At 36.9% G+C, this 19,672-nt stretch overlaps 1 protein-coding gene across 1 annotated transcript in view; it reads left to right on the forward strand.

The window, feature by feature from the left end:
* kifap3.S (kinesin-associated protein 3 S homeolog) overlaps positions 1-19,672 on the forward strand; it is a 75,401-nt gene that overhangs the window by 15,667 nt on the left and 40,062 nt on the right. The window contains exons 7-10 of the mRNA XM_018261174.2: positions 192-316; positions 1,478-1,576; positions 2,788-2,966; positions 8,021-8,183. Of these exons, the coding sequence (XP_018116663.1) occupies positions 192-316; positions 1,478-1,576; positions 2,788-2,966; positions 8,021-8,183 (566 nt within the window). The remainder of the gene's footprint in view (positions 1-191; positions 317-1,477; positions 1,577-2,787; positions 2,967-8,020; positions 8,184-19,672) is intronic.

Genomic DNA, 19,672 nt, shown 5'->3' on the forward strand with positions numbered 1-19,672 from the left:
TTGGTCAGAGTAGCTTTCAGAAAATGAGATATTTTCGGATTTTGATAAAGTTGGAATGTACAATTCATCATATTATATCATGTGCATTATTTACATATGTGCATTTTTTTATTATACATGAATGTATCCGTAGGGCATTTATGTAACTTGTTACAAACATACCAGCAATGAACTTTTTGTTTCTGCTTTAGTTTTTCACAGTTTCATGGGTTAATCACACACTACAAGATTGGAGCACTTTGCATGAATATAATTGATCATGAGCTAAAACGGCATGACCTCTGGCAGGAGGAGTTATCCAAGAAGAAAAGGGCAGATATCCTTTAAAGTGATTTACTTGGCCGTCTTCCATTTATTTTTCACGATGAGCTATAGTCCATCTTTAGGAAACTGTTTTGACAAACAACTGCAGTGGCTGATATTTTTGCAGATATTTCATGTAAACTAGAGGGACTCTTAAAGGAATTGTTCAGTGTAAAAATAAAAACTGGCTAAATAGATAGCCTGTGCAAAATAAAAAATGTTTCTAATATAGTTAGTTAGCCAAAAATGCAATGTATAAAGACTGGAGTGATTTGATGTATAACAAGTCAGTCTGAACCTGCTTTTTAGCTCTCTTGGTTTACACTGACTGGTTACCCTGGTTACCAGGCAGTAACCAATCAGAGACTTGAGGGGGGGGCCACATGGGTCATATCTGTTGCTTTTGAATCTGAGCTGAATGCTGAGTATCAATTACAAACTCACTGAACAGAAATGTACCATGTGGCCCCCCTTCAAGTCGCTGACTAACTCAGAGTTATAGAGCTGAAAAGCAGGAAGTTGGATTCTGGCTGTTTTATTAGACATCTGTTCACTCCAGACTTTATATATTACATTTTTGGCTAACTAACTATATTAGAAACATTTTTTATTTTGCACAGCCTATCTATTTACACAGTTTTTATTTTCACACTGAACTATTCCTTTAAAGGGGTGGTTCACCTTTATGTTAACTTTTAGTATGTTATAAAATGGCAAATTCTAAGCATATTTTCAATTGGTCTTAATTATTTATATTTTTTATCGTTTTTTAATTATTTGCCTTGCCTTCTGAAGCTTTCCAGCTATGATATGAGGGTCACTAACCCCATCTAAATAACAAATGCTCTGTAAGGCCACAAATGTATTGTTATTTCTACTTTTTATTACACATCTTTCTATTCAGGCCTCTCCTATTCATATTCCAGTCTTTTATTTAAATCAATGCATAGTTGCTAGGGTCATTTGGACCCTAGCAACCAGATTGCTGACATTGCAAACTGGAGAGCTAAATAACTAAATAACTCAAAAACTACAAATAATAAAAAATGAAAACCAATTGCAAATTGTTTCAGAATATAAACATTAACTCAATGGTGAACAACCCCTTTAAGGGCATCTAATAGTGGTGGGATTTCCCTGTTAACTATGGAATTCATCCTTGACTCTGATCCACTGGATGATGATGCAGACAATCAAAATATGAAAAAAGAATATGAAAAAACCTATAAAAAATACCAGGGGTTGCTTGTCAAACAAGAACAGCTATTGCGTGGTAAGTTTGTCTTTTTGGTTCTCTACTTTTTTTTTAATTGCTTAAACTTACTTACTCCATATATTGAAGCATGATGAAAAGTCATTCTAGATATTTTTGTTAAAATTCAAATGAGGCATGATTTCCTGCCTGCTGTCCTTGACATTGTAAGTTTTATGAAGGTTTTGGGCATAGGTTCCTAAAACTGCTGCGCTGACCACTAGTTGGTGGGGGTTAAAACAGGCGTTTGAGTTATACACCCCTCTCAGATGCCCTTATTAATATAATGAGTTCATAATATGTCCTTGGAATTACTCCAAATTCGGGGGGGGGGGAGTAACCAAATATATGGATCTTTAATGCAGAAAAAATCAATAGAATTAGTTTTTTTTTTAGGGATGCACCAAATCCACTATTTTGGTTTCGGCTGAACCCCCGAATCCTTTGTGAAAGATTCGTCTGAATATCTAACCAAATCCAAATTTGCATATGCAAATTAGGAGTTGGAAAGGGGAACATTTTTTTACTTCCTTGTTTTGTGACCAAAAAGTCATGTGATTTCCTTCCCCACCCCTAATTTGCATATGCAAATAAGGATTCAGTTCGGCCGGGGTAAAGAATTGGGCTGAATCCAAATCCTGCTGAAAAAGGCCAAATCCCGAACCGAATCCCGGATTCGGTGCATCCCTAGTTTTTTTTATTAAAAGTGATTCAGTATTGAATCACTTGCCTACCAATTTCATGCGTCTCTAGCTTACATTTAGTAGACACTAATGGTGCTGAATTGGTAGCTGTCCTGCTTATGATTACCTTCCTTTGGATCAGTTTTTATTGAAAAAATATGTCTAAAAAATTACATTAACTTGGTACATGGTCATAGAGGCTAGACTCCTCACAGATTTAATAATGTATGGGATGTTTTATCAGGAATTCTTGGGACCTGGGTTTTTCCCAGAAAAGTGATCTTTCTATAATATCGATCTCCATACCTTAAATCTGCTTAAAAAAAATTATAAACCCAATAGGATTTTTTGCCCCCAGCAAAGATTTCTTACATTTTAGCTGCGCTCCAGTTCACGGTATTTTTATTACTACGGTGAAAATTTTAATTATTTGATTAAAATGGAGTCTGGATTATGGCTTTCCAGATAAGGAATCTCATACTTGTATTTGTTTTGGCGTGTAAAATCTGTTTTTTTTAAACACGTGTGATTTCATCTGCTCACCTTTAGTTGCCCTGTATCTGCTCCTGAATCTTGCTGAAGACACTCGCACAGAACTGAAGATGAGGAATAAGAATATTGTCCACATGTTGGTCAAGGCACTGGACCGGGACAACTTTGAACTTCTCATACTTGTGGTGTCATTTCTGAAGAAGCTCAGCATCTTTTTGGAAAACAAGAATGATATGGTGAGAGTGAGCTGCTATGAGCTTATTACAGTGTCCACATACCTGAGCCATAGGAACTTTTTGTCATTGTGATATTTGGTAGACAAGATACAACAGAAAGTCTCCAATCAATACAGACGCTAGTTTGAAGCATCCTGTTTTGGTTGGTTCTTGGAAAGATAGATTTTGCAGTATGCTTTCTATAGTGTTTCCTAGAAGTTTCAATGCATCAATCCATACTGCTGTTAAAAGGTAAATATCCCTTTTTTGACATGAGAGCATTCAGTTGGGCTTATGTAAAAAGGTACATAAACACTGGAAGTCCAAGAATATGGAATTTTGTATAAAATTTGTGATTTTTTTTTTATAAAATCACATTTTTCGGAATTTATTAAACCCCGAGGATGGAAAACTCAGAATCTCAGACCTGTCGAGGTTGCATATAAGTCAATGGGAGAAGTCCCAATGATTTTTTGATGTGCGCTGGGTTTTTGGCAATACCCCGAAGTTTTCTGGTTTTCTTGTGAATCCTGAATCATTTAAATTGGATGAAAAATCCGAAAAAAATTGTGAAAATCAGATTTTTCAAGATTTTTTCCCGCAAACAAAATGTTCGGGAAAGTGTATTAATAAATAAGCCCAAAAAACCTGTGTGGATTTGGTCAGAGCTTTTTTCTGTAAATATTGAGATAAATTCGGACTTTAATAAATAACCCCCTTAAACTGTTACCCTTCCTTAGCCTCACAGTGTCATGCAACCCCTCTCTTTTAACGTGTTCCATTTCGAAGTGATAGGTTGTGGGACTTGAAGCCTAGGAAAGTATTCATTAGCATCTTGCATACTTACACTTAACAGATACAAAGATAAACTTTAAAGAAACCTTTAAAAATTAGGGATAGTGCCTATTGACCATTGGCAATTTTTAAAAACTTTAAATATTCATCCTTTTCTGCAGTGTGTTGGGGGGGAAGGACTACTTTTTGTACAGGATGTGAGCTTTGACAAATAGGAGGCTTCACTATTTAAAACTGTGCTTAGGTAAATTAGAGATGCTACAACAGAGGAAAGCCCACCCGCCCTACATTATAGAACAGAAAGTGTATTTTGCATGGGAAAATTGTCAGGTCAGTAGTGAGCACCCAAAAAAACCTAAAGAAAAAATTTGAACCTTGGTGGGTGGTTAATGGAAGGTATTCATAGCTTCCATCTGTTTAGCAGTGTTAGAATATCTTTACAGCAATAACTGTTAAACACGATCAAAACTAGTTCTTTTTGTTTTTGTTTTTATTGCAATGTATAGCTCATATATAAAGTAATGTGTATCTATAATATATGTCTAGTGTACTGTTACAAAGCTAATATATAAATTATAGTGTGATATACAGTAAATGTTCAATAATCTATCTTGAGGATGCTTAATTATTATTTTATTATTAACATTTATTTATATTTCGCCAGCATATTTTGCAGCGCTGTAAAGTAAATGTGTTTGTACTACTAAATCACATTAATTACATACATAGAACATTTAGCATTACATACATCACAACCAATACCGGTAGACAAGGCAAGGAAGGCCCTATGCAATAGAGCTTACAGTGTAAAGGGAAGGGAGTAAGATAGTAAGATCAATAAGATCAGGCAATGTGTAACATAAGATAATCACATAAAACTAGTAACCCCATCCAACACCTTCAAGTTTCTTTTCATGCTTGTCTCCGTAGTACTTTGCCAGGGAATTACAGTAGACAGAAATACAAGTCATAAAGTGAAAAAGTTTAATCAGTCATGTAGGAGGATTCATTACTACAGGAAAACTCCTTACTGAAGCTTTGCCAGTTAGTTATCGCATGTCTTTTTTTCCTGGCCACTACTGAGCATGCGATTGGGATCTCAGATTTTCTGAATCTTGAATTACATCCTTTTGACCTTTTGCTGATTGATATTACTCTACTTCTTGTGAAAGTTGCACTTCCTTAAACTGCACACAAGTGAAAATTTGATACATTATGTATATATTTGATTCATTACGTTTTAAACGTGAGTATATAAGGCAGTTATTTAAAGGGCACGGAAATGGTTAGTCAATAGTAAGGATCTTTCTATTGCAGCTCTTTAAATAAAAAAGGATTGCTGCTCCCAACAGTGTCGGGTCACACAGAGGGAGCGGTATAGAAAATATCAAGAGCTCACTCTCCATGCTAAACAGTATTAGAGAGGAAGTTCAACATGAGATAAGAGCATCATGCTCCTGTAGTAGTTGGAGGCTGCTACTGAAACTGGGAGAAGAACCTTCCTGTCATTTGCTGACCCACAAATCTGCATTCATAGTGGTCAGGTTCCTTGAGTCGAAAGCATTCGCTGACTACCCCTAGTTCCAGCCCTGCTGTAGAGGCGTGAAATGCTCACGTTTTGGGATATTACTGAAAAGAAGAGCAAACAAGCATTCTCCCCAAATCTGTTCCTAAGTAGCTTTTGGGATGCACCCCCAAGCCAAGGCTCTCAGTTCTTTTGGGGGAAGGCAGCCCGACAGTTTGGGAATTCTCTATGGTCATTTGAGTTGGTACAGTTCCCAATTCTTTTGCTGGATATATGTGCGCTATAAGCATATTCTGTGTAGAAACTAATGAAGACTGGGTCAGAAGCGGACAAAACATAGCATGTCACTTGACCTTGCATTAAATTCCAGGATATCTTCATGTCCCCAGTTGCATGTAAAGTTTGAGGCAGAGGCTTCATTTTCAGCAAGTACACCTATAAAATCTTCATCTGGTAATGATGGTTTTATTAGTCCCCTATAAAATACTCTTATACGCAAATGTTTTGCTTCGTGCAGGTGTTCTTCTAAATTACTGTGCTTGGTCATACCTTTGCTTGTCTGGTGGGGGCCTGCATATCTTCTGATTGTCTTCTTATAATATTCTTTATACACGTGTGTCAGGTACAGCAGTTTCATCTCTGAGCAGGTTACCAAATGACCATTGCATGTATTATCTATTAAACATTTTCCTTCCATGAATGTGTGTTTCTGCCATAGGCAAGCCATTTAAAGAACCCCTTAAAGGAGACCTTAACCCCCACTACCGAAAGCCCCACTAAACTTTCAGGCATTGCTCCCCTCTCCCTCCCAACGATGTGCATTTGTTTAAAAAAAAAAAAAAAAAAACCTTTAAAAAAAAAATCTGAGGTTCAAAACAGCGCTGAGACCCGAAGACAATACGAAGATGCCAACCAGGAGCTCTACTGCATTTCTCTGCATTTAAGGGGCAGATTTTTTTTAAAAGTAATGCACATGCCTGAAAGTTTATGGGGGCTTTTGGTAGGGGGGTTTACTTCTCCTTTAAGTTTCATTATTAAACTTGTTATAATAGATTTAACACAAAGCCATTTATGAGTTTGAGATAACTACGCTGATTTTCATCATAGTACATTACAGAATGGCTAATGTAAGAAAATTTTCAATTGGCCTTTATTTTTTTATAGATTCTGAATTATTTCCCTTCTTCTTCTGACTCTTTCCAGCTTTCTAATGGGGGTCAATGACCCCATCTTAAAACAAATAAACTGTAAAGCTAGACATGTATTGTTATTGCTATATTATATTACTCATATTTCCATTCAGGTCCTCTCCCAATCATATTCCAGTGTCTGGAATATCAGTTCAGGGTTGCTAGGGTAATTTGGACCCTAGCAACCACATTGCTGAAATTACAAACTGGAGAGCTGCTGAACAAAAGGCTAAATAACTCAAAAACCCCACAAAATAAAAAAAATTAAACCCAATTGCATATTGTCTCAGAATATAACTCTCTACATCATACAAAGTTAATTTAAAGGTGAACAACCTCTTTAAATTAAGTGTGTTTTTGGATAAAGGCTCAAGCACAGGGTTGGACACGGTCACGGCAGGAAAAACTTCTGAAGTGCAGGGTGCAGATCTGGGCCGAGGGCCCACCGGGTATTTTCCCGGTGTCCCGCAGGCCCAGTCCGACCCTACTCAAGCATCACAAAGTAGTAACTCTGTTTTGGATTTGAATGCTTTCTGTTTTCATTTATTTGATAAACGTTTGCAAACAGGTATGGGGTCCATTATCTGAAAACCTGTTATAGCTTAAAGCTTTGAATTACTGAAGATCATTTCCCATAAATACAATTTTAAAATAATACATTTTAAAAAATGATTTCCTTTTTTTCAGTAGGATTAAAACAATATCTTGTACTTGATCCCAACTAATATATAATTAATCCTTACTGAAGGCAAAACCAATCCTATTAGATTTATCCAAATTTCAGAAAGACCCCAGGTCCCAAGCATTCTGGATAACAGGTCCCATACATGTATTATTAACATTGCTGTTATTTATATTGTTGTTTGTGTTGTTTAATTGTTATTTTTCTTATTACTTTTCATGGAGGTGGATTTAAAGGAAATCTCTTTAAAGGGTTTGGGGTATTTATAACTGTGTAATGGCTGCTTTTGAAGATTATACGAATACATTTTATTTTATAAGAATTTAGAACACCTTATGTAACTTGTTGAACAGTGAGGTTTGTGTGTAATGATCTATCTCCAGTGGTTCAAACAAAAGGGGATAGATATACTTTGGAGTGTAGGTAAGCTTTGGCTGTTGAACCATTACAAATCCTGCTGTCATCCTTTGCACATGTACAATCTCTGAATATATCTGGGCTTGCTTCAATGTCTGATCTGCATACAAGTTGTAATGCACAGCCAAAAAATAACATATACCTTACCATTGCACACCAGACGGGAATTATATATTGTCTTTAAATAGCTTCTCCCCCTTTACTTTTACCCTATCAATGACAACAGATTGAGAGCTGTGAACCATAAACTTGTGGGTGCATTATATTAAAGCTGTAAATACTGCTGGAAACAATAGAAAACAGTTCTGCCAAAATTCCAATGTCATCCCCTTGGAATCCTGTAATTGCTTTCTGGAGATTTTATTCAATAAGTTGCATTTCACTTCACTCTGATGTGTTTTCATTTTATGGTACTAATTGCTGACCTAAAGGGTAAATGTGTTCTATATGCTTTTGTTTGCCCCAGGCTGAAATGGATATCATTGAAAAACTGGCCAAACTGGTGCCATGTGAACATGAAGACTTGCTCAACATATCCTTGCGGCTTCTGCTGAACCTTTCCTTTGACACTGGCCTGAGAAACAAGATGGTGCAGGTTGGACTTCTCCCCAAACTCATAGTTCTTTTAGGTACAGTCATGGATTTGATTTATGGTTATACAAAGCATGAAAGGGAAAACTTCACGTTGCTTGCATGTTGGATTTATCCTGCATATATTCCTTTAAACTGTTATATAAATATAACTAAGGTTTGTGAATTATAAGAACCAAGAGATATACTGTAGGCCAGGGGTCCCCAATCTTTTTCACCCGTGAGCAACATTCAGATTTAAAAAGAGTTGGGGAGCAACACAAGCATGGAAAATGTTCCTGGGTGGTGCCAAATAAGGGTTGTGATTGACTATTGGTAGCCCCTATGTGGACTTGCAGCCTCTAGGAGGGTCTGTTTGGCAGTACATCTGGTTTTTATGCAACCAAAACTTGCCTCCTAGCCTGAAATTCAAAAATAAGCTCCTACTTTGAGGCCACTGGGAGCAACATTGAAGGGGTTGGAGAGCAACATGTTGCTCACGAGCTACTGGTTGGGGATCACTGCTGTAGGCAATCTAACTACATTAAAGGGGTGGTTCACCTTCATGATAACTTTTGGAGGCACATTTATCAAGGGTCGAATTTCGAATTCATGTGTTTTTTTAACCTCCCATAAATTTGAAATTCGGCTGCAAACATCACCAAATTGATTCCTGGACCTCTCCCATTGACTTATAAAGTAATTTGGCAGGTTTTAGGCTGAGTGTTCAAATTCAAGTTCTTAAAGAGTATGATAAATCTCGAAATTCGAATTAAAACTCGAATCGAGTTTCGATAATTCACAATTCAAATTTGACAATTAGAGTTTTGACAATTTTTTTTTTAGAAAATTAGAATTTTCACTTCAACCCTTTATAATAGAAGTAATTAGTAGTGCTCTACCTTCATTCAGACCGATGTCGGTTCCAGGTGCTAAACTGGGAGACCCTTGCCTGCTTTTTGGGTCAGTTGCAATATCCAAGGAAAGAAATCCAGTAGCACACTGTAATTGTTGCAATCTCCGTTGGAATTTATTTGGGCACAAAGTGATCCAGTCAGCACATGTGCCTTTCAAACTTCTTCAAGCTGATGCAAGTCCAACAGTTTCTACTCAAAACTTGTTTGCCAAATACTTGTGTCATGGACAGCACCACTCACGATTCTCTTTTCCTTTAAAAAGCCTTGGGCTCTGACCCAAACAATTCGGCAACGTTTCAGACCGCCATCGTTCTTTTATCAAGCCACCTGTTCATATTTGGGCTAAATAAATTCACCATGGAGTTTGCAACAATTACAGTGTGCTACTGGATTTCTTTCCTTCAACCTTTAATAAATCTGCCCCTTAGTATGTTAAAGAATGACCATTTCTTAGCAACTTTTCAATTGGTCTTACATGTTTTATAGTTTTGAAATTATTGGCCATCTCCTTTTGACTCTAGCCCCAGTAGCCCATAAACGGTTGCTCTTTGAGGCTACAATTTTATTGTCAATTTTTGTTACTTATTTTTCCATTCAGGTCTTCTCCTATTTGCTAGGGTATTTTGGACCTTAGCAACGATTTAATATTAAAAGCTGATTTAAAGGTGAATAAACCATTTAATGCACCAATACAAATTCCATATTGTGACCTATAAAGCAACAGGAGTTTTTAAAGGGAATTATAAAGAATAAATAAGGAGTTACTAAGTTAAAATTAAAATAAAATAAAATCAATTGAAGAAGACGGAAGTAAAAATACAACACTGAAATATAAAAACCCAAGCACAGGCTGTACCCAGGTATTAGTCCCAGTGGTCTGGAGCTTGAAGGCAGGAACACTACGCCAGGAGTCCCCAACCTTTTTATCCGTGAGCCACAATCAATTGGAAAAAGAGTTGGGGAGCAACACCAGCATTAAATAAGCTTCTGGGGTGCCACATAAGGGCTGTGATTGACTATTTAGTTGCCCCTATGTGGACTGGCAACCTACAGGAGGGATTGTTTGGCAGTACAACTGTTTTTTTTATGCCTCCAAACCAGGAATTGAAAAATAAGCACCTGATTTGAGGCCACTGGGAGAATCCAAGGGGTTTGTGAGCAACATGTTGCTCATGAGCTACTGGTAGGGGATCACTGCTCTATGCCTTCTCCATATCCAGTCACACCATTTTTGAAATATTTTATTATTCACTTATTAAAGGGAAAGTTCACTTTCAAGTTAACTTTTATTATGGTATAGAATGGCCAGTTCTAAGCAACTTTTCAATTTGTCTTTATTTGACTCTTCTGACTCTCTCCAGCTTTCAAGTGGAGGTCACTGACCCCATTTAAATAATTAATGCTCTGAAAGGCTATAAATATATTGTTATTGCTACTTCTCAGCTTATTATTCAGACCTCTCCACACTCTTATTCAAATCAATGCAAGAGTGCTAGCTTGGATCCTAGCAACCAGATTGCTGAAACTGCACACTGGAGCTGCTGAATAAAAAGCTAAATAACTCAAAAGCCACAAATAAAAAAAATTAAAACCAATTGCAAATTGTCTCAGAATATCACTCTCTACACCATACTAAAAGTTAATTTAAAAGTGAACAACCACTTTAAAGTCACCCATTTCCTTCTGAAATGTATCATTGCAATGCTCCCATAATTCTAGGGATTATAATTGAATATGCTTTAGCACTGTTAGAATTGATCCTTCCTCACAATAAACATTGCTCATTATCAAGGTGCATACTGCTGGGGCAAGAGGAATTATTAATTCGTAATTAATGCATACAGTGCTTATATCAACTTGATTTAATGGCATCCACACGTGTTCTGTGTACTTACAGTAATATCTTGGCCCTTGAAGGAGAATTAAGTCTCAACTAAATAAGTAGGGCAGATATATTGCACATTAGGTTTTGGGCTTCTGTACCAGCTCAAGGCAACCATAGCCATTTAGCAGTAAAGATCTGTGCCTCTGAAGATGCCCAAGTAGCTCCTCGTCTTCTTTTCTGTGGATTTGCTGCACATGCTCTGTGCTGCTGTCACTTACCAGAGCTTAGGGACAGATGCATGGTACTGAATATGTGTGTGTGTGTAATATACGTCGCGTTATAAAGTTGATTAGTAAATAATTCAGATTATTGTCACATGGCAGCTCAGAAACCAGCAAAATTAGCATTAGAATATTATAATTAACCCTGTAGCATCAGCTTATATGGTAGGCAAACGTTATTTTCTGCTTGAGGATTTGTTACGACCCCTAAGCTTAGCTTCTCAACATCTGCTCAAAGCACACAGAGAATTTGTATGGTGCAGACACTTCTAACAAAATCTAAGATGGGAAACTTCTTTTACAAATTTGAAGGTCTGAATCATTACTTCTGTACTATAGATATGCTTCATCTTTAGACTGGATCAATAAGTTCAACATATAAAATACAGCATGTATTCATTTTTAGGATTTAGTTCACCTTTAACAGGGGCTTGACTGCAAAGGATTTGCCCAAAAGAGACACTGGGGGCACAGTAAGAACTTGGATTTCTACTGACTACTGTATATGACACGGTTTCTGCAAAGACATGAAACCTTGTAAATCTTCTTTTAGAATACTCCCCCATGCACTTTAGCTATAGTTTCCTTTAATATTGAATCCACTACTCACTATTATAATCCACCTGTTATTGGAAGGGTTTATTGGCTTAGAACCATATGCCCTGGAATGAATGCTCTTTGAAGAACATCCTGTAATATTTCCCCTGCTGGTTTTCTCTTCATATTTCCCCTTCTCCATACCAGAGTACTTTTTATACAATAAAGCAAAAGTATCCCAGATTCTTCAAACCATATGAATATGTGTGCAAAAATTTCACGTTAAATTAAATTGAATACATAGGATATATATCTTGTTTCCTTGTCACATATTTATATACATAAAAAATGAGAAAAAAATCATTTTAACTTATGAATACATATATGAACCAAATGTTCAGTTGGATAGGCCTGTTTTATAGCATTGAGTCAAGACGTTTTCATAACAAGAGAGCCCAAACAAATGTGGAGATGCCACAATGCCTGCTTGCTCCAAAAACATAACTGCTGACATCCAGGCAGACTTTTCAGTTATTTACCTATTGTGAGCTTGGATCTTACAAGACATTACTGAGATGATCCAGACCTATGAAGGAAATAAGAGTGTACAGGACATCAGGGAAAATTTAAAGGAAAACTATACCCCGCGAACAATGTAGGTATCTCTAAAAAGATATTGCATAAAACAGCTCATATGCAAAACCCTGCTTTGTGTAAATACACCATTTTCATATGTAAAATACTTTTTAGTAGTATGTGTCATTGGGTGTTCTTAAATAAAAAAATTGGCATTTTAAAAAATAAGGGCCGCCCCATGGGATTGTAGGATTCACGGTGCACACAAACAAACCATACATGTTAGGTCACATGATCCAATTAACAGACAGAGTTCTGTCTTTTGCTTCCACACTTCTTCCTGTTACAGTTAGAGCTGCAGTATTTCTGGTCAGGTGATCTCCGAGGCAACACACACACCATCACAAAATGGTAGTTCAAGGCAAGAGATGTAGAAGTGCAATATTTACTTAAATATACAGTATATACCATTTGGTAAGATTCTTTAAAGGGGACCCGTCACCCAAAAACATTATTCAAAATCCTATTTTATAACATTAGTCAAGCGAAATTAACTTTAATTACACCATATAAATGATCTGAATCTTGTTTCCTTTAGTCTGGGAATTCATAATTATAACAAGCAGGCAGGAGCCATTTTGTGGACACTGTTATTAAGGCAAGCCTTGCATCATCTCAGAATCTTGTTTGTGCACAAGAATGGGGGACCCAATGTCCATCCCCATGCCCTGACTACACAATTAAATGGTGAAGAGTACGGGGGAATGTAAGGGAACAGCAGTGACATATAGGAAGTGCTGAATGGAAAGTGAAAATAATTGTCTGCACCGCCTCTAAGGCATAGAGGAGGGGCAGACAATATTTGATTGACAGCTGAGATTTTTTTTATGTCTGGGTGACAGGTCCACTTTAATATGACACTTAATTTTTAATTTGATAGGAATGATCTGTTGCTTAAGTAATAATTTTTGGAGTAAAGTTTTCCTTAAACAATTTGTAAAGACCTTGTTCTTTACAAGTAGATTTTTTTTTAAAAACTTGAACTACCGTATACAAATATTTTAGTAAAATTACTATATAATTTCTATATATTTCTACTATATAATTTCTCAGTTTATCAAAAAGGAGACTTGTTTCAGCTATCCCTTGCAAATGCAAGTTGCACTGACGTCATTATGGCCCTTAGGTGGAAGGACATTGAAGTCTACTTACTCTTCAATTGTTGGGGCACAAAAAAGGATTCAGTACTTACTGGTGACTGGTGGTACATAGCTCGCTGCTGCTCAGACACAGTTATAGGAAATGTTCCCTCTAAATTTTTCTTAGCTGTGTGCGCAAATATGTTTTTGTGTGCACACTTTCTAAACCCATGTTTAAACAGTATGTGCTGGTCAAAAATTATGTGTTCTTGCAAAAAATTCTTTGTGCGCATCACAGTTTATTGTGTGCGCTGGTCTCAAAATTTGTGTGCACTCACAGAAACTCGCAGGTAATATTGGTTATAGGTGCAGTGGGTGCAATGATGCTGGATAAATGAAACATTCACTTTATCTATGATGCTCTGAAACACACATACTGTATTTTGTGCCTGACTCTGTGCCTGCCAGTTAAAGGGGACCAGTCACCCAAATAAATAATTCCAAATTCTAATCTATTGTGCTAATTAAGCAAAATGAACTTTACTTACACTATATCAATTATTTAAATCATGCTTACAGTCAGCCTAGGAATTCACCACCACAACAAGCAGGCAGCAGCCATTTTGTGGACACTGTTATTAAGACAAGCATTGTAACACCTCAAAATCTTGTTTATGCACCTGATGCCCATGCCTTTTTTTAGGGACCTGATGCCCATGCCTTTGCACAATTATAGACTGCTGCACAATTATAGACTGTGAACAGGGGGGCAATGTGGAGAGTGCAGCAACATGTAGGAAATGGAAAGTGAAAGTAATTGCCTGACCCGCCTCTATGCCTAAGGCATAGAGGCGGGGCAGGCAATATATGATTGACAGCTGATATCTTCAAATACATTTATAACAAGTATGGATGTTTAATGAAAAAAAAAATGGGGTTTCACGTCTAATTTTACTAAACAGCTTTTTATGTCTGGGTGACAGGTCCACTTTAAGTGAGCCCCTGGGAGAAATATTGCAGTGCAGTATATTCAGTTTAGGCCTATTGGGGGAATTCCATAGTAGGCACTGGTCTGGATGGTACCTTAACCTTTTCTGAAACACAGAGCATTAACTCTTTACTAGATTTTTCTAGGTTTTAATTGTGTTTTCATTGATCCCCCCCCCCCCAAATTAATAAACTGCAACATTTTCCTTAGTGGGGAAAATGCTGTTATGCATTGTCTAGAAATGGCTAAAGATGATGATGATTTTCTTAAAAATCTTAGGAAACCACAGTGTCTTAGAATATGAAAATAAATAAGCAGAGCACAGTGACATCTGCTGTTTATTTTGAGAATTACCATGGGATGCTCTACCCACAGCTCAGGACTATTTTACATGTTATACAGTGAGAAACATTTGAAGGTAGGGAAGATTGCCCTTTAAATATTCATCAGCAAGCAAATTCAGAACATCACTGGGCTTATGTTATAATTAAAGGGTGATATAGAACAGTGTTTTTTTAGACTTTTTTTTTTCTTTCCAAGTCCTGCTTTGAGGCCCTTTATTTAGCCTTCTTTATTTATTTGTTGTTTTGTTTTTGTGTTATTTACAGTTTCTTTTTGCAGCTGTGCAGTGTCGAAGCTGCTATCTAGTGGCTTGACTCACTGACCCTAGCAAACAGGCAATGATTTTAATAAAAGCTGGCAAGAGAACAGAAGGCTGTCTGAATAAAAAAAAATGCCAACAATAATTTAGTCTCCTAAGCAAACTGCTTTCAGACAGCATTTTATGTTTTCATTTTGGTGGTAAAACACAGAGTATTTTCATGAACAAATAGGATTACTTCCATCTGAAACATGGTCAGCTTCTAAGGGGTAGATTTCCTTTCTTACCTTGAATTTAAAATCTTGTCTAGTTACCTACCATACCATACTGTACCTCTCTACTCATTGAAGTCTCCACTTAGAGCCTCTTTATTTTGTAAGCCAAATGGTGGCATTTACTGCTGCGCATTAGTGGCTTGCACATATATCCTGGCAGAAAAACCAGCAGAACCGGCAGAAAGTTAAAATGTTCTATTATCAACAAAATACAATAACCCTTCCAATTCAAGCAGGCTGAAAACCATGCACACTTGCATATATGCAATGAGCCTAATAATAAGGCTTTGGTGGGTACACTAAGAATTTGGCACAGTTTGGCAGATGCACCTATGTTTTTTTAAACAGCCACAGTAGCAAATAAGGAATTGCATAGTGTTGTTTTCCATTACAGTCTGCAAAGCTCTAGGTGTAGATCACAGTGCAATCATTTCTCATGAAACATGAGTATCTGTTCTTTAGCCACAGTCCCACTGTGTGCCAAACGTTAGCCATCTTAGCGATACATGTAATATCCCATAGTAGAAAGAATGGAAAAACACCTGGTAAGGAGGGGAATAGTACATTCAGCTTTTTCAGAAGAGTTTGGAGTTATCCATCCTTTCTGCTACTTATGAATTAATGCTGTTGGCAATGCTTTAATCAATGTATTAATTTGCTCAATAAGCAGTGGCAACACTGATATTATATAATTACAGTTAAATGTTTGCCCTGGTTTTCCTTCTACATGTTACTGGTATGATGTATTCACTAGCATGTGTTTGTCTAGCTAGGGGGTACTAATAGTTAAAGTGGTTTTGTAAATCATGAAAGGAATGATTGCTAGCTGTGCAGTAGTGCAACTGGCCCTGAGAGTTAAATCCTACCTAGAACTAGGGACCTGTTATCCAGATCGCTTGAGTCCTGGGGTTTACTGAATAAGGAGCCTTTCTGTGACTTTGAGCATTATCAACTCAAATCTACTGAAAACATAAAAATAAAAACCTAGCACAGTTGCCATCAACATGCATTTACGCTGGGTTAGTTATCATAATTTACATAATTACAGAGGGATAGCAAATCAGGCAAGAATGAATAAATTATACACTGTGGGAAATGAAACTGCTGGTTTTTAGGAATGTTCTTGATAACTTTTTATTACCTTTATATTGTAAAATAACATGCCAAAGCCAGAAAAAAATATATTATTGTCACACCGTGAGTTGAATATCAAAATCAAAAATTTTCAGATTTTTTAAAATAAAAAAGTCCAACCAAACTAGAATCCACGATTTAACCTTATTAAAAGGTTAAAAATCAAGCAAAAACAAGCATCGCTCATTTTTTCTGGATTTTTGCACGAAAAGCCTGAAATAGTTGGCTTTTCAGGCTAATTACAATGCAGGCAAAAGAAACTTCCACATAGGATAGGGATTTATATTGACTTATATTCAACTGTGGCAGGTTTTTGGCATTCGGACTAATAACCCCCTAAACGTGTTGAGTTCTGCATTGTATAAACAGTTGGGGGAGAAAAAAAATGTTGGCTAGTTTTCCCTGTAGGCTAACTTTTGTTACTTGTTATTTACACAAGCCAATATATCTCTTGCTTTTTGTCCCAAAGAGGAGCCACGATTCTTCCTACCTGACAAGTCAAGCAAAGCTCAAAAGGTCAAATGGGGCAAAGAGCCTTAATGAGAAGCACATGTCCTGCCCTTGGTATGAGCTGAAGCCCTATCGGCAGTGCTTGAACTTATTAATGGCAGTAAAATTTATGCTTCCTCCTGCTTTGCCAATTAAGTGGAGGAGTTTGGTGCTGGATTCTTACAGGAGCACATGGTTCCAATAACCCCTGTGTGAACATTGCCCCGGGGTGTCACAGTCTCTCCACACAAGGAACCTTCTGAAAGACATAGCTCAGAGCTGGGTCAATGGAAAGGGGCATTTCAATTGGCAAACATTAGCTATTCCTTTAAATAAGAAAGGACAACATTCTGTAACAAATTATTTAACCCCTTCGGTTCCAGGTGCCTCTCCAGCTCCCAATGGGCTGTATCAGATTGATAGGAGAAAATCATAAATTCCACTCAATATATAAGAGAATACTCAGCCTTACTATAAGCTTTTATGAGCCTATGAGGCTTATATACAATTATGTGCTCCTTGATGTTACGTGGCACCACTAAGGCAGGATAATAATGATTAATCTCACAGTTTGTATCCTATATATCACCATAATCTTAGGGGCAGATTTATCAAAATGTGAAATAAGAACTCACCACAGAAAAACCCACCCATTTCTATTCATACCTATGGGATTGTTAAAAGGATATTTATCAAATGGTGAACTCCATTGATAAATACGATTCTAAAAATCCCATAGAATGAATAGAATGTGAGTGAGTTTTTCTTTGGTTGTCCCTTAAGCTTGTGCCATAAGAACCTCTAGAGTCACCCATAGCATATCATTATGTTAATTATGTGCTCTTATCTCTGTCTGCCCCATTTGCCTGTTCTGTTTCTTGTAAGAATATACAGAAACAATTCACTAAAGAAGGCACCCTGACATGAAAGTCTGCATTATTATGGGCACACAACTTTGTGACACATGCTTTGCTTTTTCAGGGCAAGCTATTTGTTGTTCGACTTTTTAAGAGGCCTTTGAATAGAGATGAGGTTCATCGCATTTACCAAAGTTAGTAAAATGACAACAAAGCATGAACCACAATATGTTGAACAGTTTATCCCTTTTATAATATACGTACATGTGGCATCTTAGAAACCAGTGAGTGGTTTATGTGATTGGAAGATGAGTAGAAAGATAACCAATAAAACGTAAGATTGTAGCCTTTTTATTGCCAGTTTATTCACCCCTGATAACTAGTATAATGCCTGTTGGCCCTATACGTCAGTAAACTAAATATACTATACTACTATCTGCACATTGCAGTTATGGTTCCCACCTGTTCTAGGAAAAAAATACCGTCCTTCCTAAACTTTTTATTCTGCCCTATTAATAACATTGATATCAAGCATCAATTTTACCGACCATATGGAAACCCAAATTTTAGCTGATGCATTCTCCTTCCATGTAGACAGAGAATCTGAAGCATGATTTAAACATAATAGTGGTGCATTTAATCACAATACTGATGCAAACCTCCATGTTTTACTTTTGAACTGGCACGGGTCTCTGCGCTCCAAAATAGAGTGCAGAGACCTGTGAGTTCCCTAGGAATACAGAGCTGCCTGAATTCATAGGCATTGACGTGCCTCTTACCCACCCATAATTTGATGAGCACGTAATGGAGCATCACGGGCACAGGGTACCAGGTATCTCTAATTCCGGAGGCAAGGTCAGGACTGCTTTGAACTAGTTGGCTGCTTTCTGCATTTCCAATCCAGTACTTGGTTCAAAACTCAGCCAGACACTGGACCCAAGTGCTTTTTGATTGAGCACCAAGGGACATGTTTTTGTGTCTCTTAGTGCTCTAGCACTGTCCTAATACCCAATATATTCCACAGTGTTGTACAATAAATCTGGCATTAAAAAAGATGTTGAGCTTCAATTAAACAAATGTATGTTTATGAAGGTCATGCTGTGAACAAGAGTGTGTACGATGCTTTATCAGGCAAGTTTATTTCCATTTCCAAACATTAAAGCACAAATCTGAAGTGCTGGCACTGTTCTCTTGCTCCATAGGGAAAAGCAGCCCTTTGGCCTGAGAGTGGAGGAGCGTCAAAACTATTTTTCATCTACAAGACCATTTGAACAAAGCTTCTCTCACAATTGCTATATGACTGTCTGGAATCAGCTGCCAAGCTCTACAATGTTTGAAAAGAAACATGCATTTTTTTAAGGTGGTACATCTTGTTTAAATGCTCTTCTTTACTTTAGTCTTTTAGAGCTAATTGAAACAGAAGTCTGCCTTTCTTTCATATGTCATTTTCTATATGAATATGGTATGCAAGAGAACAAGATGTTTCTATAAACATGCCCTAGCTCTAGTAGTTTATCTGACATGGTTAATTAGGGATAATACTGTTAAAACTGAAAATAAAAAGTTATTTATACCTTTTACACTTCTTTAATTGTGTCTTGCCTTGCTTTTTTCTTTCTAAATACAAATTCAGTAGAAGAATATTACATTGTCAAGCACAATTTAAATACTCATTTATACTTAAAGGGATACTGTCATGCGAAAAAAAAAAATTCTAAATGAATCAGTTAATAGTGCTGTTCCAGCAGAATTCTGTACTAAAATCCATTTCTCAAATGAGCAAACAGCTTTTTTTATATTAAATTTTGAAATCTGACACGGGGCTAGACATATTGTCAATTTCCCAGCTGCCCCAAGTCATGTGACTTGTGCTCTGATAAACTTCAATCACTCTTTACTGCTGTTCTGCACCCCCTCCCTTTTTCCACC

The sequence above is a fragment of the Xenopus laevis genome, chromosome 4S (assembly GCF_017654675.1).
Source record: "Xenopus laevis strain J_2021 chromosome 4S, Xenopus_laevis_v10.1, whole genome shotgun sequence".
Taxonomy (NCBI): domain Eukaryota; kingdom Metazoa; phylum Chordata; class Amphibia; order Anura; family Pipidae; genus Xenopus; species Xenopus laevis.